The sequence below is a fragment of the Canis lupus genome, chromosome 8, assembly GCF_011100685.1.
Source record: "Canis lupus familiaris isolate Mischka breed German Shepherd chromosome 8, alternate assembly UU_Cfam_GSD_1.0, whole genome shotgun sequence".
In the NCBI taxonomy this organism is placed as follows: domain Eukaryota; kingdom Metazoa; phylum Chordata; class Mammalia; order Carnivora; family Canidae; genus Canis; species Canis lupus.
In genome coordinates, this window is record NC_049229.1 from 41,500,215 (window position 1) to 41,522,086 (window position 21,872).

General features: G+C 37.8%; 2 protein-coding genes across 6 annotated transcripts in view; both read left to right on the forward strand.

The window, feature by feature from the left end:
• The first annotated feature begins 1,222 nt into the window (after positions 1-1,222).
• FAM71D (family with sequence similarity 71 member D) lies at positions 1,223-21,869 on the forward strand. Of its 3 annotated transcripts, XM_038544988.1 has the most exons (6): positions 1,223-1,383; positions 3,881-4,080; positions 4,792-5,323; positions 8,273-8,520; positions 18,134-18,162; positions 20,781-21,869. In XM_038544988.1, the coding sequence occupies exons 1-6, from the start codon at positions 1,225-1,227 to the stop codon at positions 20,843-20,845; spliced, it is 1,233 nt and encodes a 410-aa protein (XP_038400916.1). In that variant the 5' UTR covers positions 1,223-1,224; the 3' UTR covers positions 20,846-21,869. The 3 variants fall into 3 exon arrangements, with proteins under 3 accessions (XP_038400916.1, XP_038400917.1, XP_038400918.1); XM_038544989.1 differs by lacking the exons at positions 18,134-18,162; positions 20,781-21,869 and adding an exon at positions 15,701-15,760; XM_038544990.1 differs by lacking the exons at positions 18,134-18,162; positions 20,781-21,869 and adding an exon at positions 15,677-15,736.
• MPP5 (membrane palmitoylated protein 5) overlaps positions 8,408-21,872 on the forward strand; it is a 100,148-nt gene continuing 86,683 nt past the window's right edge. For 2 of the 3 annotated variants that reach the window (XM_038544978.1, XM_038544984.1), the window contains exons 1-2: positions 8,408-8,520; positions 18,134-18,162. The gene's annotated coding sequence lies outside the window, so the exon portion shown is untranslated. Of the gene's footprint in view, positions 8,521-15,790; positions 15,847-18,133; positions 18,163-21,872 lie in introns of those variants that run through there. The other variant, XM_038544980.1, reaches the window with a different exon arrangement.

The following is a 21,872-nucleotide window of genomic DNA, read 5'->3' on the forward strand; positions in this document are numbered from 1 at the left end:
AAGCACTAAACAAATTTTATTCTTACTTCCCATCCGCTATGTTTTGGATGGTGGTGGTGGTTTTATCTCTCTCTCTTTTCCTGAATGCTCTTTGTTTTTGTCTCTCTCTCTCTCTCTCTCTTTTTTTTTTTTTTTTTACATTTTAGCTTCACTGGACTATTTTTACTTTCTTGCTTTTCCTGACTCTTTTCACTTTCCCTGTGTTCGTGCATGGATGTGGTGAAGGGAGGAATTGAGCTGCCACCAGCAGAAGGTCTGATGGGGAATTCCCGTGCCCAGAGTCATATGCCCATAGGATGTCAGGTAGCTGTGGTCTCTGCATCCTGTGACCCTGACTGGGACAGCAACAAGACACGTCCATAACTTACCCCTTAGCTTGAGCAAAAGGGGAAAAAAGAGCCTCTGAGAAAGAACTGAGGTGGAACTGTACACCTGCAGTGGAACACAGGAGCAGCTGCTTGCCAGTTAAGGACCCCTCCTCTAACTGGCATGGGATTTGTAAAGAGGGAAGGAGGTGATCTTTTGAAAATATGAACAGAATTACATTCTGAGACCTTGTTCCCTTCTTGGAATTCTGTCCTTTCTGGTAGATAAAAGGTAAAATCCAATGATGCAGAGGCACTGTTCTTTGTTGAAGCAGTTTCTAAGAGAGTCAGAGCAAAAGAGTAGAAGACATAGACAATAGTTATTGGTTAGATAGAAATCCACTACTTACCTCTCAGCCAAGAGCTAAGCATTAGGCAAGGGTGAATGGTCAGGAAAAGATGTTCTCAATTTAGTATAGTTTTTAAACCCTACTTACAAAAAAAAAAAAAAGGGATCTGCTTTTGGGGGATATGGTACATGTGTTTCATGGTCTCCTAGAGAGGCCTTTCCTATTTGTCCTAATTAATTAGCATTGCTAGCTCCACATCCCAGGCATTTTTTTGTTACATGGATCTTTTCTAGAGTCTTTGCAGCCCTAATCATCCAGTATTCTTTTTGTTGTTGTTGTTGTTGTTGTTGATTATCCTTCCTATAGAGTATAAGCTGCATGGAGGCAAGGATCCTACCAATCCTGTACGGATGTATCACCAATGTTCCAGGCAGTGCCTGGCATATCATAGGTGTTGATAAAATGTGTTGACTTAATGAGTAAGTGAGGCAAAGTGATGATGAATTTTCTCTGTATCTGTTCATTGTGCTCCTATTCCTTTGACTTTGTGATGTTTGTCTGTAAGCACCATGAAGAGGAACAAAAGGAAACCCACCACAAGGAACAATGAGCAAGATGCCATCTCTGTGCCACCCTCCCAAGATCCAGGAGATCTTCAAAACATGTTGGATGGAGGAGAGTATGCCCCTTTTGTATCTCCTCCCATTTTAGAGAGCAATTTTATCCAGGTAAATAAGATGCGAGCCCTGAATTAAGTTCCAATAACTTCAGTAATTAATTTTCTCAAATTGAAAAGATTAGGAGGAGGAGTATTTTAAAAGTGATAAAGGAATGAGTGAGACGATTAAAGGGAAAAATTTTGGAACTTTAACCAACCTAAAATAATGATAATGTTAAAGGAAAATTCATTCCAAATTTTCCCAGCAAACTCTCACTTAGAGTTTGTTCTAACTCCTAAATCTTTCTAACTCCACCATGTTTGTCATTCTATCATAATCTTCCCAAAATGACATGAAGAGATTACAGTGAATTCAGAACATCCTGCCACAGGAAAGCATTCAGATAGCTCCTTTCTTGGATTGAGAAGACATTTTAAAGAATAACACAACTTGGTATTAAAGTCAATTTTGGCTCTTAGTTCTGAAAGTAAAAGATAATTGTTAAATTGTCAGGGAGGAGAGTTTTCTTCTCATAAAAATGTCCCTACATTATGAATGAAACTACATTTCAAGGCATTTGATAGCAGTTCTTGCTTTCTTCTGAACATTAAACATTAAAATATTCAGACAAGGAACGGGAAAATGAGTTCACTGTTGTAGGCCATACCCCTAAAGTCCACAGTAATGCCACGACCAAGTCTAACACAAAACACACCCATTCAAGCAGCTCCTCAGCTGATTCCACAGAGGAGAGATAGAGAAGACAATAGATGCTTCGCCTTCCATAAATATGTTCTCTGCCCTGATGCCTTGGTTCTAGGGAGACGTCCTCACCTCCAGAACACCATAGGCAGGAGGTGACTCCTCAAAGAAAACTAATGTTTTAGTAATGCCCAGAACGCATGTGATAAGTCATGATTTGATGACTTTGCCTTCTATGTGCTTCTTTCCTACTAATAATCTTATTTTATTTTTTATACTTCTTCCTACATCCTTCTCAAATAACCTTTAGTGCATGTTCTAATAAACACTAAGGGAGGTAGGTAGCACTCTATAGACCAGGCATGCCCCGTATCATAATTGGGTAAGTTATTCCCTTCAACATACACAACCTCTCATGGTTAGTATGCCTTTGTCAGCAAGTTGCCACAGGTCTCTGACTCAAGTTCAAACGAAAACAAATAGGCATCTCAAAGTAAAAGAGCCACAGGACATCAGCTCACTTGCAAGGAGTCATCAGGGACCCAGTTCCTCTCTTTTGCTCTATCTCCCTCGAGTTAGCTCCCCTCAGGATAGGACATACCAACAGGACAGTAACAGCTGCCAGAAACACAAGAGATGCCCTTATCATAGCAACTTTTTGTGAGGACTGGAAACCTTTCCCAGAGCCACCAGGAGGCCCCCGCTGTGTCTCATTGGCCAGACCTAGGCCACATGGCCCTGCTGAAAGCAAGCACTGGCTAGGGAATGAAATCGCCAGGTTCATCAGTATTTCACCCCTGAGCCAGAGCACCATCCCTAAGGGGTAGATACTGGTTGGATGCTGAATTCTGTTAATCAGGCATGGCTTTGGGTAGGTCCATAGTGTGAGCTACAACCTCTTTCCGAGTATATTTGTTTTTAAGTGATTTTTGTGTTTTTTAGTTAATGTCTAGCTGAGAAACCAAATGTGGCCCTTCTCTGGCTTCCTTCGCATCCCTGTCTAGCCACTTTCCAGTTTTCTTTTCTTCCAACTGGCAGAGATCTTACTGGCCAAGATTCTTGGACTTAGGGATTTTTGCACATGCTGTTCCTCTGTCTGAAAAGCTCTCCTGTCCACCCAGTCAGTTTAACTCCCACATTGTCGGAGTCTCACATTCAGGTCTCAGCTAGAGGTCTCTTCCTCGGGGGAGATTTCTCTGACCCTATGTCTGGAGTATGCTGGAGCTGGCTGACTGGTAAGTGTTCAGGAAATTTGCACGTCTAGCTTTGAATACAGAAAATTAAATCGATAAACTCACATACTCAAACCTCATTGTTCCTATTATTTTACTACATTTTACAATTTATGCTTTTAAGGTTATGGATATAAGAGTTTGACAAAGGTCAATGAAGACTTCTGTGAGAATCAATTGACTGTACTGAATTTAAAATAAAGAAAGTTGCATATATCGTTATTTGTAAATTGTGTGCTACTCATCTTCTATATCAGTAAGATATATAATAAATATATGCATATCAGAAATAGTTGTTACACATTTACCAATACACCACTGCCTGTATCTCCTCTTAAATCAAGTCTCCTATCATATGCCTCATAGCACAGCACCCTAAATTCATGCCTGGTAATACTTGTTGCAGTAATAATTAGTGACATACTTTTTAATGTTCACTATCCCTGATAGAACCCCCATGGCCCAGGGGGTCTGTCCATTCACTGTGATAACTTCAGGAATTCTCAACAAGTGATTGAGCAAATGTACCATCATGTTTCATTTCTCCTTTATTTCCTACACTGCTCAGGTAAGCAAGGTTGTTGGGGCCATGCACTTCAGCAGAAAACTCCTCTTCCTGTTCTCTGCCTTAGGTTAACAGGAGAGGTGAATCCATTTACCTTCATAACCGAGCCAACTGGGTGACTGTAGGCATCTGCTCTTCCAGTAAAACCCAGAAGACCCCCAATGTGATGCTTCTAGCACATCTGACACCTGAAGCCCAGAAAGATAAAGAACCCCTGTTTCAAAGTCTCCTGATATCGCCTTCACCAGAGAACCTGGTGCTCACCAGGTGAGTTACAAAGGGAAGAAGTTAAGAATCTCTCAGAAAATATGCTTTACCCCTGAGAAGCTGAAAATAAAAACACCAATGACATTTGCTCCAAGGGAGCATTTCACTTGTATCCTGCTATAAATGGCAATCGTGTCCTTAAAGTCTGGGAAATTTGCTTATGACATGCTAGCAGTCAAACAGGTAGTTAAATTTTAAAAATCAAACCTAAGTAACAGTAACTGAAGATTCATAATAAACTGCCTCTCTAGAACATGCCCTTTCTTCCCCAGCATCTCAGCTTCCATCAGATTTTGCTGTGGTCTTGTCTCAAGCCACTAACTTTCAATGTGACCTAGAGCAATCTCTCAACTTCTCTCAACTTTGCAGGATGAACTAAGTGGGACAACTTCTCATGATAAATAGTTGGTACTTTGATTTTTTTAGTTCATCAGAGTCTGAAGAGTATGATTTGAGTGAGATGGCCCTCAGGAGGCTGGTTACATATACTAAAAATCACAGTTTTGATACTCAAAAGCTAAGGACCAGACCCAGGAACATAGTAACCACAGAAGGTACTGCCCAACCCCAAACCTGCCCCAACCCAGGCCTGTCTGGGAGACAAGCCCCTTGTCCTGAATCTCACTCTCCAAATTGCTATACAATGTAAAAGGAAAGGCCTTTTGATGGGTCTTCAGTCAGGCCCCAGATGACAATCGTGTGTGTTTGCAGGTTTCTACCTCTGCAGTTTGTGACTCTTTCGGTGCATGATGCTGAGAATATGCGCATCAAAGTAAAGCTGGTGAGTGGTAGAGCCTACTACCTACAGCTCTGCGCCCCTGCATGTAAACAGGACACCCTATTTTGTCAATGGGTGGAACTCATCTCTCTCTTGAATGAGGAGAAAGCCAAAGCTTCCAAACTGTCAGAAATCTCAAGTCTCTCAGAAATCACGAATAGCACAGACATCACAGGTTCAATGGACATCATGGATATTGCAGCGTTCACAGCTGTAGAGACCCCACATGAGTACACATGCTCAGACCCTGTACATGCGGTAGAAAGCATTGATTTCTCAGATTTCTCCGATGTCACTGATGTCACCGACGTCACAGATGTTCCAGAAAATGAGGTCACAGAGGCCCCAGATATAAATATTGTCACTGAAGTTACAGAAGTCACAGACCTCTGTGATGTCCCAAACTCAGAGGTCATAGTGGTGTTTGAAAATGATGATATACTGAGGGCCAAGCAAGAAGAAAAGGTAAGTGACAAGGCACAATTTTATTCCTTAATAATCAAGAATGAGAATGATAACCAAGATCATGCTTTTTGGTTAGCCCGTTGATATTGTTTATCAAAATGCTATGGAATGCGCTCTGAGTAACCTAATTAAAATAATGGAATATTAGCCCCAAGCCCTGGTATAAAGAAGTTGTAGGATGTATCCTGAAAGAAGCAGTGACCATCCTTCCTGTCAAATTTAACTCAGCATCAAAAAGGTATGGTGGGATGGAAAGAACTTTGGGACCAGCACAGCTGGACTCAAGTTGGACTCTTGCCCTCCCACATAGCTGTTTGGCTAAGCCACTGAAGTTACTTGAGCTACATGAGTCTCCTCATCTCTAAAACAAGGCTATTAATGTCACTTAAGGACTATTTTAAGTGTTTAAATGTATATAAAAGTATGCACTATATTATAGGATGGGGTGAAATTTCAATGGGTAAAACTGAGGGTGGAAATAGAAAAATAAAGTGCCAAAAGAAGTGAGCAGCTTTAGAAAAGGCTAGAAAGTGGAAAAACACAGCCATATTCAAGAATGGTTAGTTCAGTTCGGCTGGAGCATAATATACGTGGAAAATATAGGATTGGAAAGTTGTTTGCAAACCTTGAATGCCAAATTAAGAAGTGTGGACTCTGCTCTTTGGGCAAACTGTAACCATAAAAGCCCTCTGTGTAAGGGAATGAAAGAACTGTGTTTTTAGAAAGATGAATCTGATGGTAACATGGATTGTAGATAAAGAGCTAAGTTTGAGGACCTACTGCTAGAAAACCTCCATTGGTCCCATAATAGAAAAATCATAAAGGGCAAGGTTAGACATTTTACAGAAGAAGAAAACTGCCAATAAATACACTGGAGAAAGTTTGACCTCACTAGTAATCAAAGGAATGCAAACTAAGAAAAAAATAACCTATAACACTGTTAATTAGAATAATAAAAATAGTCAAGGTGTGGTCAACTTGGAATTCATATAGATTCATGGCAGGCATAAGAATTGGCCCAAACTTTCTTGAAATCATTATGAATCAAGAGCCTAAAAATGTTTATACACTTTCGATTCAGTGATTCCATTTCTAGGAATCTTCCTTAAGGAATTAATCAGAAGTAAGAATGAGGATTTAGTGGTAATGATGCTAATTATACCATATCTATATCATGTTTGTCAAAATGAAATAATGAAAATTTGGAAGGAACCTAAATATTCACTTCAGGGGAATTGCTAAACTGACATAAATCATGAAGGGCAGGTGCTGTATTAATGTTTTTCAGGAGCAATCACAGTATCTGGCAAGATCATAGGCAGTCAGTAAACATCTGTTAAAATGAAACACTACTATATGGGTATTAAAATTATTGGGAAAATTTTTCTTTACTTGGAGAAACTTTCATGTTTGAAAAAAGTTGAGTGAAAAATGAAGAATATGATCCCTATGACATAAAAATACATTTTTATGCTCACAAGCCGTAGGAGGGTGAAAAGTCATATTTGAACAGCCATTTATTTCTAGATTGTGAGATTACAGGAAATTAATGTTTTTCTCTTTACACTTTTCTACATTTTCTATTTTCTACAATAAACATAATTTCAAATTCAAGCAGTCTTACACAATTCTTAATAACATGAGAAAAATGCTATTAATAAATTGTTAAGTGAACAATGTAGGATATAGAACTAAAATGTTATCACAAAGCAGACACATATCACATAAACAAATAGACAAAAAGACTGAATGAAATGTGCCATAGAAGTAGTTATTTCTGAAAAAAAAAAAAAAAAAGAAGTAGTTATTTCTGGCTAGTGGCCCCAAGCAAGCAATAATTTTCTCCCTTCACTTTATATCTTTATAGGATCTTCTAAATATTCCATATTAAATGTGTTACTTCCATTGACAGAAAAAAAGTTTTTTCTTTAAGGAAGAAGAATACTGTATTATTTTCAAGTGAAAACATGATGGAGGTGGTAGACTAGGTGATGGACTAGGTGGTGGCAATGGGAGGAGGTGGTGGACTAGGTGGTGGACTAGGAGGTGGCAATGGGAGGAGGAATGTACAGGTGAGAGGGGATATTAGAGAAACAAAGTCTTTAGGACCAGCTGATCAATTGCTCAGAGGCCTGAGACAGATTCTGAGGAAGCCAGTGAGTTTCTAAGAGAGGTGGTTTGTTAACAGAACCCAGGAAGTTAAGAGAACAGGAAAGATTTTGTGGTATTAGTTTTAGGTATAGGTTCTAAGTCTTTTGATGAAAAAAATGAACTCTTTTGTCTTATTGTGAAAATCCCAACTTGTGTCACCTATTAGACACTCTTTTAAGATTTATTATTTATTTGAGAGAGAGAGTGTGTGTGTACATACATAAGTAAGCAGCAGGAAGGGCAGAGAGCAAAGGAGAGAGAGGGAGGGAATTTCAAGCAGACTCCCCACCCAGTGCAGAGCCTGACTCGGGGCTTGATCCTATGACCCTGAAATCATGACCTGAGCTGAAAGCAAGAATCGGATACTTAACTGACTGAGCCACCCAGGTACCCCTTACCTATTAGATACTCTTAAATTAAGAGCAACATCAGATCGGGGAGTAAGTACCAAGGTATTTCTAGACAACCTTTCTTTCCCCAAGAATTCAGAAAAAGGAAATGCTATAATTAAGTACTAATTTTCTTGTGTAAGCTGACAGTGGTGAGCTTCTGGATGTGCTGTGTCAGGTCCCAGACTATCAGCCTCCAACGTCTGCCTGGTGGCCTCAGTGGCCACTCACCAAACCTCATTCCCTCAATAGTGTGCCTGTGCACACTCAGTGTGGCACTCAGAAGATATAAATGAAACGATTACTATATTAAATATTTCGAAAAAATAAATATTTTGCTGCATAAATCATCTATATCTGGGTGGTGCTTTTCTGTTACCTAATTTGCTGCTGTTTATTATTTTCAAAGGAAAAAATGGAAAATATTCTGAAGCCTGGGTGTCTACGAGATACAAAAAGTAAGAATGAGTTCAAAGAATCCTCAAAACATGTCACCATCTCAAATGTAACACTGACTTTCCAAGGTGAACGATGTTTTCGTACTACCTTGACAGAAGAAGAAAGTGAGACAAGTTCATCCAAAGGGTTGAGTGCTAGAACCTCTGAAATAAAGATAACTGATTTTAAAAACACAGCTCTCAAGTTTGAAGAATCCAGGTATGTGAGGCAGGGAAAAGCCGGGGATGCTAAGACATGAAGTAATGTAAAATAAATATAGGCGTTAAAGTCCCTGCAGCTCTAGCATTTGTTACTAAAGATTCTCAGTTATAGAAACAATGTAATTGAATGATGCCATAGTCAACTCTTGATTATTGGCATTTGGTTTAACTTTGTCTAATTTTTATTTTCCTCTAAATTTCTCATCCCTTTCAGTTCACATTCTAGGCTATCTGGTGTCAATTGTGTGTCCTGAGGAATAGAGATAGGATAGAGTCAGAGTATCTACGTTTTGGAGTTAAGGCACTGATCTCCCAGAGTGACTATGGCCACTCTTGCCTTTATCTTTATACTTCTCTCCACTTTCTTCTCTACATATTTCATATGATTTTTCTACATTTCCGACTAATAACTTAATCTGAAAAAAATATTTTCATAATTCTGTTTATTCTTTTTAAAGATATACTTGTTTATTATTTTAAAGAGAGATAATCCTGGAGCAGGCTCCCTGCTGAGTGCAGAGCCTGACTCAGGGCGCAATCTCACCACCCTGAGATCATGACTTGAACCAAAATCAAGAGTTGGTCACCCAACTGACTGAGCCACCAGGTGCCTCTATTTTCATAATTTTAATAGTCAAGTGCAAGCTGAATATGAGAGAGCACTGTTGTACTACAAAGATAAAAATTAATCCAATCATTTCAATACCTAAAAAAGAAACCAGAGAAACATATAGAAGTTTAAATGCTTACATGAGCAAGAATGAAATAGAGAATGTAATGAATTATGTCTAAATTCTTTTTGAATATAAAAAAGGAACAAGGGAAAACAAAAACAAACCAAAAAAAGAAATAAATGAGAATGATTATAAGTAACTTGAAGTGCTACAGAGTTTGGTTGATTATTCAAAAAGAATGACAAAACAGGCAAACTACTGGACAACTTCTTTTTTTGGTAATTTATTCATGAGAAACACACAGAGAGAGGCAGAGACATAGGCAGAGGAAGAAGCAGGCTGCCTGTGGGGAGACCCTGATGTGGGACTCGATCCCAGGACCTGGGGATCACGACCTGAGCCAAAGGCAGACACTCAACCACTGAGCCACCCAGGTGGCCCAACAACTTATTTTTTTAAATGATAAAATTAGAAATTTAAAAGGTCATCATCAACTAATAAAAACAAAAGTAGGGCAGCACTGGTTTAGCGCCACCTTCAGCCCAGGATGTGATCCTGGAGACCCAGGATCGAGTCCCCTGTCGGGCTCCCTGCATGGAGCCTGCTTCTCCCTCTGCCTGTGTTTCTGCCTCTACTTCTCTCTCTGTGTGTCTCGTGAATAAATAAATAAAATCTTTAAAAAAAATAAAAAATAAAAACAAAAGTAATATGTTATTGAGAAAGATTGTATACATCTTTTCTTTAATAAACTTTGTAATCCTAAATTAAATAAATGACTTTAACAAAAATACAAAGAGGCAAAACTGGCACTTGAGAACATAGAAATAACTTACCCAATAGTTCCCATAAGAGAAAGAAAACATAGCTGTAACTTTTACTGGACAGTGTGGTTTAGTACTCCAAGAATTATCTCTATTTAATGTAAAGTTTTCTTTTAAATATAGAAAAATTATGTTATGTTCTCCTAATTTTTTGAAGCAAATAATTTGTCTGAAATATAAAACCTGAAAGACAACACAAGAGAGGAAATTCTAGATTAATCCTACTTAAGACAATAAATGTTAAATTCATAGAATCTTGGCAGGCAAAATGTAGCAAGTTTAATATAAAATTAAGGAAACTTTCAATAGAAGTCATTATTTAAAAGAGCAGAAAAAAATCATAGATACCTTAAATACATTTGAGAGACTGATATTCTTGATAAAGATCCACAAAATGTAGAAGAGTTTTCCTTTAGCACAGTAAAAAATATTTACTCCAAACCAAAGCCAACATTATTTTTAATGAAGAAATTATAGAAGTGTGCTACTTAAAACTTAGAACAAATTAAGGATATTCCTATTAACATTCCTACATGATATAATTTAAGGGAGTCTAGTAATTATAATAAAGAAATACAATGGATAACTATGAGATTTTTAAAAATCACTTTGCAAATGGAAATTAATATTTAGAAAATTTGAGAATCATCAAGCATATTAGTTTGTAAACAATTTTCGGAAGTCACAGGTTATAAAATAAACTCACAAAATATCATTTGTTCCATGATTTTTATTAACAAACCAAAATACTCTGAAAAAAGAATGTATTCAAAAGCAGCAATAAAAATCAAATATTTAATGAGAGTGATAAGAAATCTGTGTATATGGAATTACAAAACCCTAATGACAGAAAAACAAGACAATCTGATTAAGGAAAGCTAAGCTCTCTATCTGGACAGGTATATTTAAGACAACAGAAATGACAAGGCCTAAATTAACTTATAAATTTAATATAGTACCAATTATCTCAACGGTATATATATCATAGAAATTAAACAATTATAGAAAGTATGTGGAAAAAAATAGGGATAAGAATCTCAAGGAAATCATTGTGACTGGAAAATGTCTAGAGGGACTCACTTGTATAAAATCTCAAGTCATATTATAATTAAATAACCATCAGAAACATCAATGAAAATTTTAGGATATAGAAATTAAGATAGTGGGGATCCCTGGGTGGCTTAGCGGTTTAGCCCCTGCCTTCGGGCCAGGGCGTGATCCTGGAGCCTGTATCTCCCTCTGCCTGTGTCTCTGCCTCTCTCTCTGTGTCTCTCATGAATAAATAAATAAAATCTTAAAAAAAAAAAAAGAAATTAAGATAGTAAAATAGATTCAAACTGAGAGGTTCAAAAGAAACATGAAGAAACGCAAAATTCTAGAATATGTTGATCATATATGCTGTACTATAAAAAAATTTCAGATGGGAAAAGTCAAAAACAAATAAACTGGAATAAAATGGAATAGTTGAATTGCCTCAATTGCATAAGAAAGATCATTTCTCCTTTGAAGCAACAGAAGAAATTTTCAATGGCAAAAGTTGATTCATTCATTCAATAATATTTACTGAGCACTAACTATGTGCTAGGCACCAGAGATAACAGCTGTTTCCCTGTACGTTATAGGGTGTTTCATTCTAGTGGAGGACATAGATAATACACAAATAAAAATACATTATGCCAGCTGGAATGTAAGAAGATAAAAGCAAAAATAGAGTAAAAGAATAGACAGTGATTTGCGGAGGAGGAAGGATATCTTATGATGGTCAGAGATTGATTCTCTGGGGAAGGGCAGATATCTAAAGGAAGGGTGGAGCTCTTGAGAAACAGTTCCAGGCCCACTGATTGCGTAACAATTATAAATATCTGTCCCCCAAATCATTTTAAGTAAATAAATACGTAACAGCACAATGGGAAAAGAGTAATAACTAGATAATCTATAGTGGTTTTACCTGCCATATATTTAGATAGCTGATGGGAATTTGTAAAGGATCCAATTAGCAAATGGTTTAAAGTTATGAATAGAAAATTTACGCCAGAAGACAAACACTTAACGAGGAATCACTCTCACTAATAATTAAAGAAATACAAGTTAAGCAATTACTAGTTGGCTTTCAATTAGATGTTAACTGTAACACTGATGAGCTCACTATAAATGGTGGGAACTTTCTACAGAGTGATTTGGCAATCCACACTACAAATGATTATACCACTTAATTTACAGAAACATGTGTCAAAGAAGTAATTCAAAAGGGGAGATAACTTAATTGAACACATGTTTTGTAGTTAAAACCTGAAAGCAATCCAAAAGACCACTAGTAGAAGAATAGCTAACCAGAAAATAGTATGTTTAGTGCAACATCAGATCCCCATTAGAAAAAAAGAATAGAGAATTTCAGTAAAAAGACCCATATGAGGGATCCCTGGGTGGCGCAGCGGTTTGACGCCTGCCTTTGGCCCAGGGCGCGATCCTGGAGACCCGGGATCGAATCCCACATTGGGCTCCCGGTGCATGGAGCCTGCTTCTCCCTCTGCCTATGTCTCTGCCTCTCTCTCTCTCTGTGACTATCATAAATAAATAAAAATTAAAAAAAAAAAAGACCCATATGACTAATAAGGAACTGCAAGCTAGAAAAGTAAAATTCTGAAAAATGTATATACAGTGGTATTTTATTTCTACAAAAAGATGATAAGAAACCAGTGTTTGGGCATAGCTGGTGATTAAAGGAAATAATATTTGTTGTAGCTATTGATAGATGTTTCCATTAAACTTTTATTGTTCATAATCATTATGATTACATGCATAATTTAAAATCAAAACTGATGCTAGAAGGCATCAGTTGCATGCATTAATTAGAAGATATAGCAGCTAGAGAATGAGCTTTGCAGTCTGACAACCTGGGTTCAAATCCTGCTTCCTCCATTCTTGGGCAAGTTAAATTAATTTTTTAGGCCTCGGTTTCCCCATTTGTAAAATGGAAATAACACTGACCATGTAGAGTTGTTGCAGGGATTTAATAAGCTGATATTGGAAAGCTCACAATGTCAGGCACTTGGTATTACTAAAAAAAAAAAAAAAAAAAAAAAGTATTAAAATAGAGAAGGAGGAGGGATGAAAGAAAAGGAGAGATTGAGGGGGGTTTAGTTTCTCAATTAGATTGAACACAAACCTAACATAGTTTTGACTTACATTGAATATTGTAGAAAGGGCAGCCCAGGTGACTCAGTGGTTTAACGCTGCCTTCAGCCCAGGGCCTGATCCTGGAGACCCGGGATTGAGTCCCACGTCAGGCTCCCTGCATAGAGCCTGCTTCTCATTCTGCCTGTGTCTTTGCCTCTCTCTCATTCTGTGTCTCTCATGAATAAATAAATAAAATATTTTTTTAAAATGAATACTATAGAAAAATGATTCTATACCCCTGAAGTAATCTTTCTACTATACTACCCAAAAACTGAACCCAAAGAACTCGCGGAAGAAAGCACAAAATTTATTAAATATATTTAATGCAGTAAAGAAATTGAAGTTATTCCAACTGAAGAGGAAAACTGTAATAGGTGACAATTACCATCTTCAGTGTACAAGGAAGTACAGATCTAAGGGCTAAATTTAAAAAGTGAATTTAAAGTGAAAATTATTGTAACTAAATACAAAGAAAATTTTATTATATAGTAAAACAATATAGTAGACAATCAACCAATCAATAAAAACAACTAGGGAATATCATTGATTAGATATTAATAAACAATAGAACTAATTTCTGGAGGTTGTAGAATCTTTCTTCCTGGAGACTTCTCAAAAACATTGCAGCAGGCCATTTGTCCTGGATAGACCTCAAACATTTTCCTGCCGGGGGTCAAGGCCCATCTATGTTTTGTATGTAATTTTAATCTACTGCTAAAATAAATGACGGAATGCATGATGAAGTCAAATAATAACTATGTTCTGGGGATCCCTTAAAGGAGTAGAATGAAATGGAAACAGTAAACAAACTGAGTATGTTGTAGGGTTCTGAGAAATAGACATATTAGATGGCCAGAAAATTATTATTGTTGTCACTAGTCATTCAATACCAACTGTGTAGATACAGGAAAGTTGGCTATTCTATCTCATAGAAACCCCCCCCCAAACCCTTACTCAAAAGTATCTTAAGCAACCGAGAAATAATTACCCAAAGCTGGCTTTCTTTTTAACTTTTTTTCCTGGCTAAGGGGAGGATCAAAGAAAGCAAAGGAATATGGGTGATCGTTAGGAGAACTAGACCTTGAAATCAGAGCAATGTTTGCCTCAGCTTTAGCTTCTGGACTGCCACATTTCTGGAAATTCTAGAGCCTCTAGATCCAAGTACCAACACGCTCCAGGTGTTGGTAGATCTGGATAATGATTTCACTACTTTTGGTTGTCTGCCCAAACAAAGCATTGTTTAATATGTAGGGTTTCTATGCCAGTGATTTTGCCAGTGTGTGGTTGGTTAGCAGCAACACCTGGGAACTTGTTAGAAATGTAAATTCTTGGGCCCCATCCCATCTTACTGAATCCTGAACTCCAGCATTCTGCTTATAATAGACCTCCAAGTGGTTTTTTTTTTTAAGATTTTATTTATTCATAAGACACACACACACACACACACACACACACACACACACACACACAGAGAGGCAGAGGGAGAAGCAGGTTCCATGCAGGGAGCCCGAGGCAGGACTCGACCCCAGTCTCCAGGATCACACCCCTGGCTGAAGGCGGCGCTAAACCGCGGGGCCACGCAGGCTGCCCCCCTCCAAGTGGTTCTAATGTATATTCAAGTCTGAGAACCAATGCCTTTTGATAAGCCAGTCCTAGACACCAAGGAGAGTTTATTAAGCATTGCTCTCTCATGAAGGCTTCTCCTGAGGTCCCAGAGCCAAAATAAGTATTCCTCTTTATAGCCGGCTCAAACTCAAGGGAGCCTCCTTCAGGAATTTTTCCTATATGACCAGGAACCCAGAAATTTGGATTCAGAAAAGAAAAAAATATTTAAAAATTGGTTCAGTGTTCAAGAAATTTTCTTGCTTCTGATAGACAGTGGAGAAGTAGCTGAAATAATTTCCCCCAGAACACTGATCTATTATTTCTTGATGGTGACAACCATTGAATTCTTTTGTGGAACTAAACAATGACCCAGAGGGTTATTAGTACGTCTGATGTGTTAGAGGAGAAAGAAGTACAAAGAAAAAAAAAACAGGTGACAGAGTAAGGAAGGGAGATAGAACTATCAACCATCAGTCCAAGTAATGAGAGACCAGAGAAGGAATATAAGGAGAGGGATAGAAACAGGTGCCACTCAGTAGGAAATAAATGTATTTCACTACTACGCATGAGTTGGCTTTCACAAAAAAGCCTAAGGTTTCCTAAAAAACAAGATAAAAAAATGAATCCATTCAATTGAGCAATTTATTCTAAATAACTAATTAGATCTGATCACTCTGATGTCTTCCTTCTGTTTTGTTTCATTCGTGTTTCCAATCTTATGACCTGCCCTTATCTAAGGCTTCAGAAATACCACAATTAAAAATCTCATGAAGTGAACTGTTAATGTCATTTCACCTTCTTCTTTCCTTGTCCTTTTGTATATAATAGATGTTTTGAAGCATGAGATTAGCCTTTACAGCTTTTATTTATTTTTAAGATTTCATCCATCTATTTGAGATAGAATGAGCAAGAAAGAGAGAACATGAGCGGGGAGGAGCAGCAGAGGGAGAGGGAGAAGCAGACTCTCCACCGAGCAGGGAGCCCAATGTGGGGGTGATCCCAGGACCCTGAGCCAAAGGCAGACACTTAACCGACTGAGCCACCCAGGTGCCCTCTTTTAGAAGTGCCTAAATAAATAAATAAATAAATAATAAATAAACAAAGTAATAGACTTTACTTTTTAAAAAAGTACAATTTGCAGAAAATTGAGCAGATAATACATAGAGCTCTATATAGCCACCCCTCTGCCACCTCCTCACTCTCCCCCCACCTCCAGTTTTCCCTATTATTAACACCTTGCATTATTAGTGTGGTACATTTGTTGTGATTAATAAACAAGATTGATACATTATCATCAACTTTAGTTGCTAGTTTAAGGTTCACTATGTTGCACAGTTCTTTGGGTTTTGACTTATGCATAGTAATGTGCACCCACCATTTCAGTACTCTAAATATCCTCTGAGCATTAGATTAACTTGTAATAGCTTTTCAAATATTAAAAATTGTAAGGCTAACTTATATTTTTGGGATGTAAATTGCTCTATAGGTACAAAGTTTTGTTAGTCTAACTATTATGATCATTATTAGAAACAATGAGAAAATCAATACCTATAGATGGGATATGGTAAATATCACAGAATTTTAAAGATAAAAAGGATCTTGAAGGTTAGCAAATCCCAAAACCTTCAAGGCCCTACCCTTCGGTCTGTCAGTGTCCTGTATCATTCATCCACTGGCTCTACTGGGGAGAAAGAAAAAGAAAAAGAAAAAAACAAATTTTGGCTCCAAGCAATCCTCTTAAACTCATCTTAATCAAGGATGGATTCTTCTTTATTGCATATTTACATTTGGAACATAATTACTAGCTAGAGCCTAATTTGAGAATGTTCATTATGAATGAAAGGTGTTAATATCTAAGAACAGAATGGAATTCAGTTTATTCCTGGGATGTTTGCTGGATTAAGTCAGTACCCTGTGAAAGTAATAAGTAAGTTCTAATTGTTTTTCTTGTCCACGACCATGGATTTCAGTGGCATTTTATAACTGTGTACTTTGGGACAATGAAAAAAATTAAAGGATGACCTTGTTGAATATTTTGCCCTCAGATTTATTAATGTAAATCGAGCAATTTCAGTCTAGATGAGTGAAAGACTATGGAGACATCAATAATGTCACTTTAGGTCCTTTAAAAGTGAAGGATTTACTTTATGAAGCATTTATATTCCTTCTCATGCCCTGACAATAGTGCTACTCCAACTCTTCCCTTTGTTTTAAAGAGAATAACATCAGGCTTCATTTTAATTTGCACCTATTTTTTTAAAGTAGATTTACTTACTATTTCTCAGTCTTTCAAAACCTTTTATCTTTAAGCTCAACTTTCATGTAAATCACCAGATCTATTTAGTGAGGGCTACATTAGCATTTATTTGCAAACGCCTTAGAAAATTGCTAATTTAAACCTCTATTGCAGAAAGATCCTGAAGTAGACATCAACCAGGATTCTTTTTGCCAGACCCCTTAAAATGAATCATAATTATGTCTTTGTACATTTATCTGGGAATTTATTGTCTGAGGGTAATTATTCTTTCCAAGTGCTTTCTTTTTCAAACTGCAATGCTTACCCCAAAAATTATGAAAATGTAGCCAAGAAACAAAAATCTGATGAAAATTAAGTGACTGAAGTTTGTTTTAGCATGCTAATGAGGTTAATAAAATAGGTGTTTTAATTATTGTTATTAATTTTAAAAATCAGTAATGCAGGAAACTTCTTTATCCAAAGGCATTTCTAAAAGTGAAATGACCTAAAAAACTGACAGTTTGTCTCCAATTTTATCCAGTAAACTATAAGAAATGTACTTAATTGGGCAAATACTTGGGCATGTTGTATGCCTGCAAGATTCCCTAGCACTCTTGCCCCCTCAGGGCCATAAAGAGTGTGATGCAGAAGCCAGCAGAGATGGGCACCTTCAAGCACCCAGAATTTCTCCCATGTCTCTATGAGAGCCTATATTTCCAATACAAGAGACTCTATTAACCCCTGAGCAACAGCAATTAGCTCAGTCTCAGCTCCAAATGAGTTTTCATACACTGGAGAGGCAGTAGGATAGCACTGCCCACAGCCTGAGTGACAGGCGATGGATAAAATAAAAATAGACTACATGTTATGATTCACTTTTATGGCTCTTACAGGTTGGATAGCTTACATGCTGACAGAAATTTAGGTAATTTTGCTCTAATATGTGTTATTATATAATACCCTAGGCTTGCTAAATATATTTCATTATTACCTACAAAGCATTTAGAGAATGGCCAGCTATCTCATACCTGGTCATTCTTTTCGAAATATTTGTGGTTACACTGGCAAAATTTTGAACTGTGTTGTTTGTTTTTCCAGGAGCATGAGAACTGATTCAGTCACTTCAGGTATGGAATGAATCCCACTACATTTCTTTGTGATCTTTGGTATCCAGTAGTCACGTCTGGGGCCTGGAACAGAGTAGTTAAGAGCAAAGGAATCCTTTGCTAGGTGTTTTGATGCATTCCCTTTGCTCCGTTCTGAGAGTCCCCACAGTGCAGGAACTCTTGTTCAAAGCCTATCCTCATATTATCTTTCAAGTAGTAGGCATCACTGCACTTTTCTCTGTGCTGGTAGAGTACTGAATCCAACTCTCTGGATTTGAACCACTCCAAGGCCAGCTCTGCAAGCAGAACCCAAACAATAGGACCTTTTCTCCTTGCTGATTTGGAAGGGCAGTGATCTACAACTAAATTTCCTGGCAACTCTAAAATCATGTAGCCCCTCCTTTCCTCTTATTTGCATCTTCAGCCTTTGCTTCTTTACATATTCCCATGACTCAGGATCTCATAATTTCTTTTTCTTTTTTTAATATTTTATTTATTTACGAGAGAGATAGAGGGAGGGGGGAGGGGCAGAGGAAGAAGCAGGCTCCCCGCTCAGGACCCTGAGATCAAGACCTGAGTAGAAGACAGATGCTTAACCAACTGAGCCCCCCCCCCCAAGGAAACCCCAGGATCTTTTAACTTTTTAACAAGTTTTTGACACAGAAGTTGTCATATAGACACCAGTGGATATGTATCACCTTGCTTGCTAGTGAACCACCTCTAGCTACTGTCTAAGTTGGGGTGTGATGCATATATTGCAGCTCCAGTCATGCATATAAAAGAACATCATGGAAAGAACAGAGAGAGAAGTACATTGCAATTGACTTAAATGGAAAGAAAAAAAAATACTTCTACTTTAAAACCCAAGACCAAGGCATTCTTAGTTACATTTGCAAGAGTCCTACCAAAAAAAGCAAACAATTAGAGGATAGCTGTATATAAATAGGGCTTTTGTCTGTAGGCCTTCCCACCAGGCTTTAGTGTCTAAAAGTACCAGATGCACTTCACTGAGAGGTGGTTTTACCTATATTCCAGTCTTCAGTACTAAACCAGAGAATGCTGAAGGGAAATGCCATTGTAGTTTACAAGAAAAATGCAAAATCTTCTTTGCAGTATATAGAATTTTCACCTATCAATTTCTACTCCAAATTCGATTTCAAAAAGAAATCACAGTAGATTGATAGAAATTCAGGAGATGTCCAACAGGCAAATATTTTCCTCTTACTTTCTAAAAGAAAGCATAAATCGTGCAGCAGCCTTAACATTAATAGATAATTAGTACATCAACATATAAGTAGTACAATAGCATATAATATACATTCGGAAGCACTAGTTATTTAATCCTTGGGAATTTAAAATTAATGTAGGACGTTGATATATTTTTCATTCTATATGTGACTGATTCTTTCACCCGCCTTCTGGCACAGACTCAGTTTTGTTCAAATGAACAAATATTTGATGCCTATCTATTCTATTTGAAGCACTGCAGAGAGATAAAAAATAGATAACAGGACACTGCCTGGCCTCAAGACATGGGCACAAATAACATATATGGAATCTTATAGGTGCCTTAAGAGAAAAGTGGTGAACGTAGTTTTAGTTCAAGAGAGAAAAATCATAAAAGATTTATGAAGGAAGGAGGCAGTCTTTGAGTCAGGAAAGGGGAAATAAGAATATCATGGAGATAGGGTATAATGTGTGCAAAGTCGACGAATGGGACAGTACTGGGCATATTCCATTTAGGAACAGTGAGAGATAGAGCTGGACAGCAAAGCAGGAGCCAGGTTATGGAAGTCTTGGACCATGCTAGGGAGTTAAGATAGTATGGTCTGGTAGGTAAGGAGAAGCCACCAAAAAATAGACCTAGTAAAATTAGTATTATGTTTTAGAATGATTACTCTGACTGCAATCTCTAAGAGAGCTGGAGGAGGCCAGAGGTAGGAAGTCATTAGAATAGTCCAGGGTGAAAGGTGCTAGCTAAAGTCTTGAACTGTGTAAAACAGATGGCAACAAGAATGTGAATATGTTGACTGACTACCTTGGGGACAAGAGATAAAATGCTCCAAAAAACAAAAAACGAAAACTGAGGATGACAAAGGAGACAACATAACTAGGAGGTAATGAGTCCATGAAAGAAGCTGGGAAAATGAATTCGAGGAAATCTGGAAGGAAACAATGATGAGACCAGCTATGAAATACTGCCTAGAATGAGAAGTCCTACGTTTGAGTTCTGAATGCACTTCCTCTGTTCCACGGGTGTGTCACTTAAAGTTTCTGGACTTCAAGCTTCTTCAACTATCAAGCATGTGCATATGGGTCAAGGATTGAAGCAGGCATGTTTAGTTGTCTCCAGGCTCCTTCAGCTGCTACGATGTTATAAGCTCATACGTGTGTGGTCTTGGTCGTCTGTCTTTGTAAATTCAGCAGGCAGCATGAAATGGGGCTCTGGAAATCAGGAACTAAGCAAAGATATAGCGAACATGCAGCAAAGTTCCACAGCTTGTTAAATCACAAGGGTGGTACAATATACACATCTGGCTTGCAGTTTTCACAAAGTATTAATTATTTTCCCCGTTTGTTTTCTTTCACATACTTTCTCATTCTTCTCACTTCTCTATCTCCCATGTTTCCTGATTTAGGCTTACATCCTTTTTTCATTTTCCCTCTGATTAGCATTTCCGTCCCCCTTACCACATTCCTATGAATCACTTTCTTTTCCCCTTTCATACTTTCTAATTCACACTTCACACTTCTTACCCCAAGAAGAGCAACGGTTACTTGCTCTTCTTACTCCCTTGTCCCAGTAAATTTAGACTGAATATAGACAAAAAATGAGTCTGTGAATCTGATTTCTATTCTAGGCAGCAACCAGAATAGTAACCGTTCCCCACTGCAATTAAATGAAATTCTGGTACTATTAACCCGGTCAGGTTCATGTTCACCCAGCTGCGGGGCAATGTTGGCTGGGGACCATGGTCTCTTATTTATGTCTCAAACGTCTCAGCAGTTTGGCAGAAGGACACTCTTCTCCTTTCTGAATAAGGTTGTGGGTAAAGTGGCACTTCACATGTACTGTTTTTATGACAAGGCTAAAAGGCAGAGCCCAGGCTGACACTGTCTCTCTCGATCTGGGTCCATCTCTCCCTTTTCTTAACTTGTAATTTCTTACCTATTTAGGTTTTACTCTCCTTAGCTTTGCTGATCTCTTTACAGTGAACCCAAACTTAGGCTTACCTATGGTTCTATGGTATTTTCCCAAGATGGTAGACAATTAGACAAAGGATAGAGAACCAAGAAAGAAGAGAGGGAAAATTGTTTATGAAATGCTGGGAGTGTCCTCTCCATCTAAACCCATCTTTCCTTTCCTCTTTCCTCTTAACTATTGCAAATTAAATTCCTTGCAATCCTAAGCAGCCAGGTTCAGTCTCTGTTTATGGAACCCGGACTAAAAAGAGAAAGGGTGGGGGGACCCCAAAAGGGAACCTGTTCGTGAAATTTAACAATGGGCTCCATTGGAAAGAATAAAGACATTTTAAAAAACTTTAGACCAAATTAAGTTCTCTCTCCTTCTGTGCCTTTTTTCTCTCCTGCTTCTGGCTTTTTTCTTTCTTCCTCACCTCCCCCCCCTGCCCATGATCTCTTCCACTTTCCCCACTATTTTTCTTTTGCCCTCTGGCTCCCTCCCCTCTTGTCAAATCTACTTCCCTCAAACTCCTGCCTCATCTGTTCTC

Bases quoted from the DNA above. Each gene is read 5' to 3' on its own strand.
- FAM71D (XM_038544988.1), top strand. From the start codon at position 1,225: ATGAAGAGGAACAAAAGGAAACCCACCACAAGGAACAATGAGCAAGAT. The intron at 1,384-3,880 runs GTAAATAAGATG...TCTCTGCCTTAG, and splicing joins TAGAGAGCAATTTTATCCAG to GTTAACAGGAGAGGTGAATC. The intron at 18,163-20,780 runs GTATGGAATGAA...TTCCTGATTTAG, and splicing joins AACTGATTCAGTCACTTCAG to GCTTACATCCTTTTTTCATT.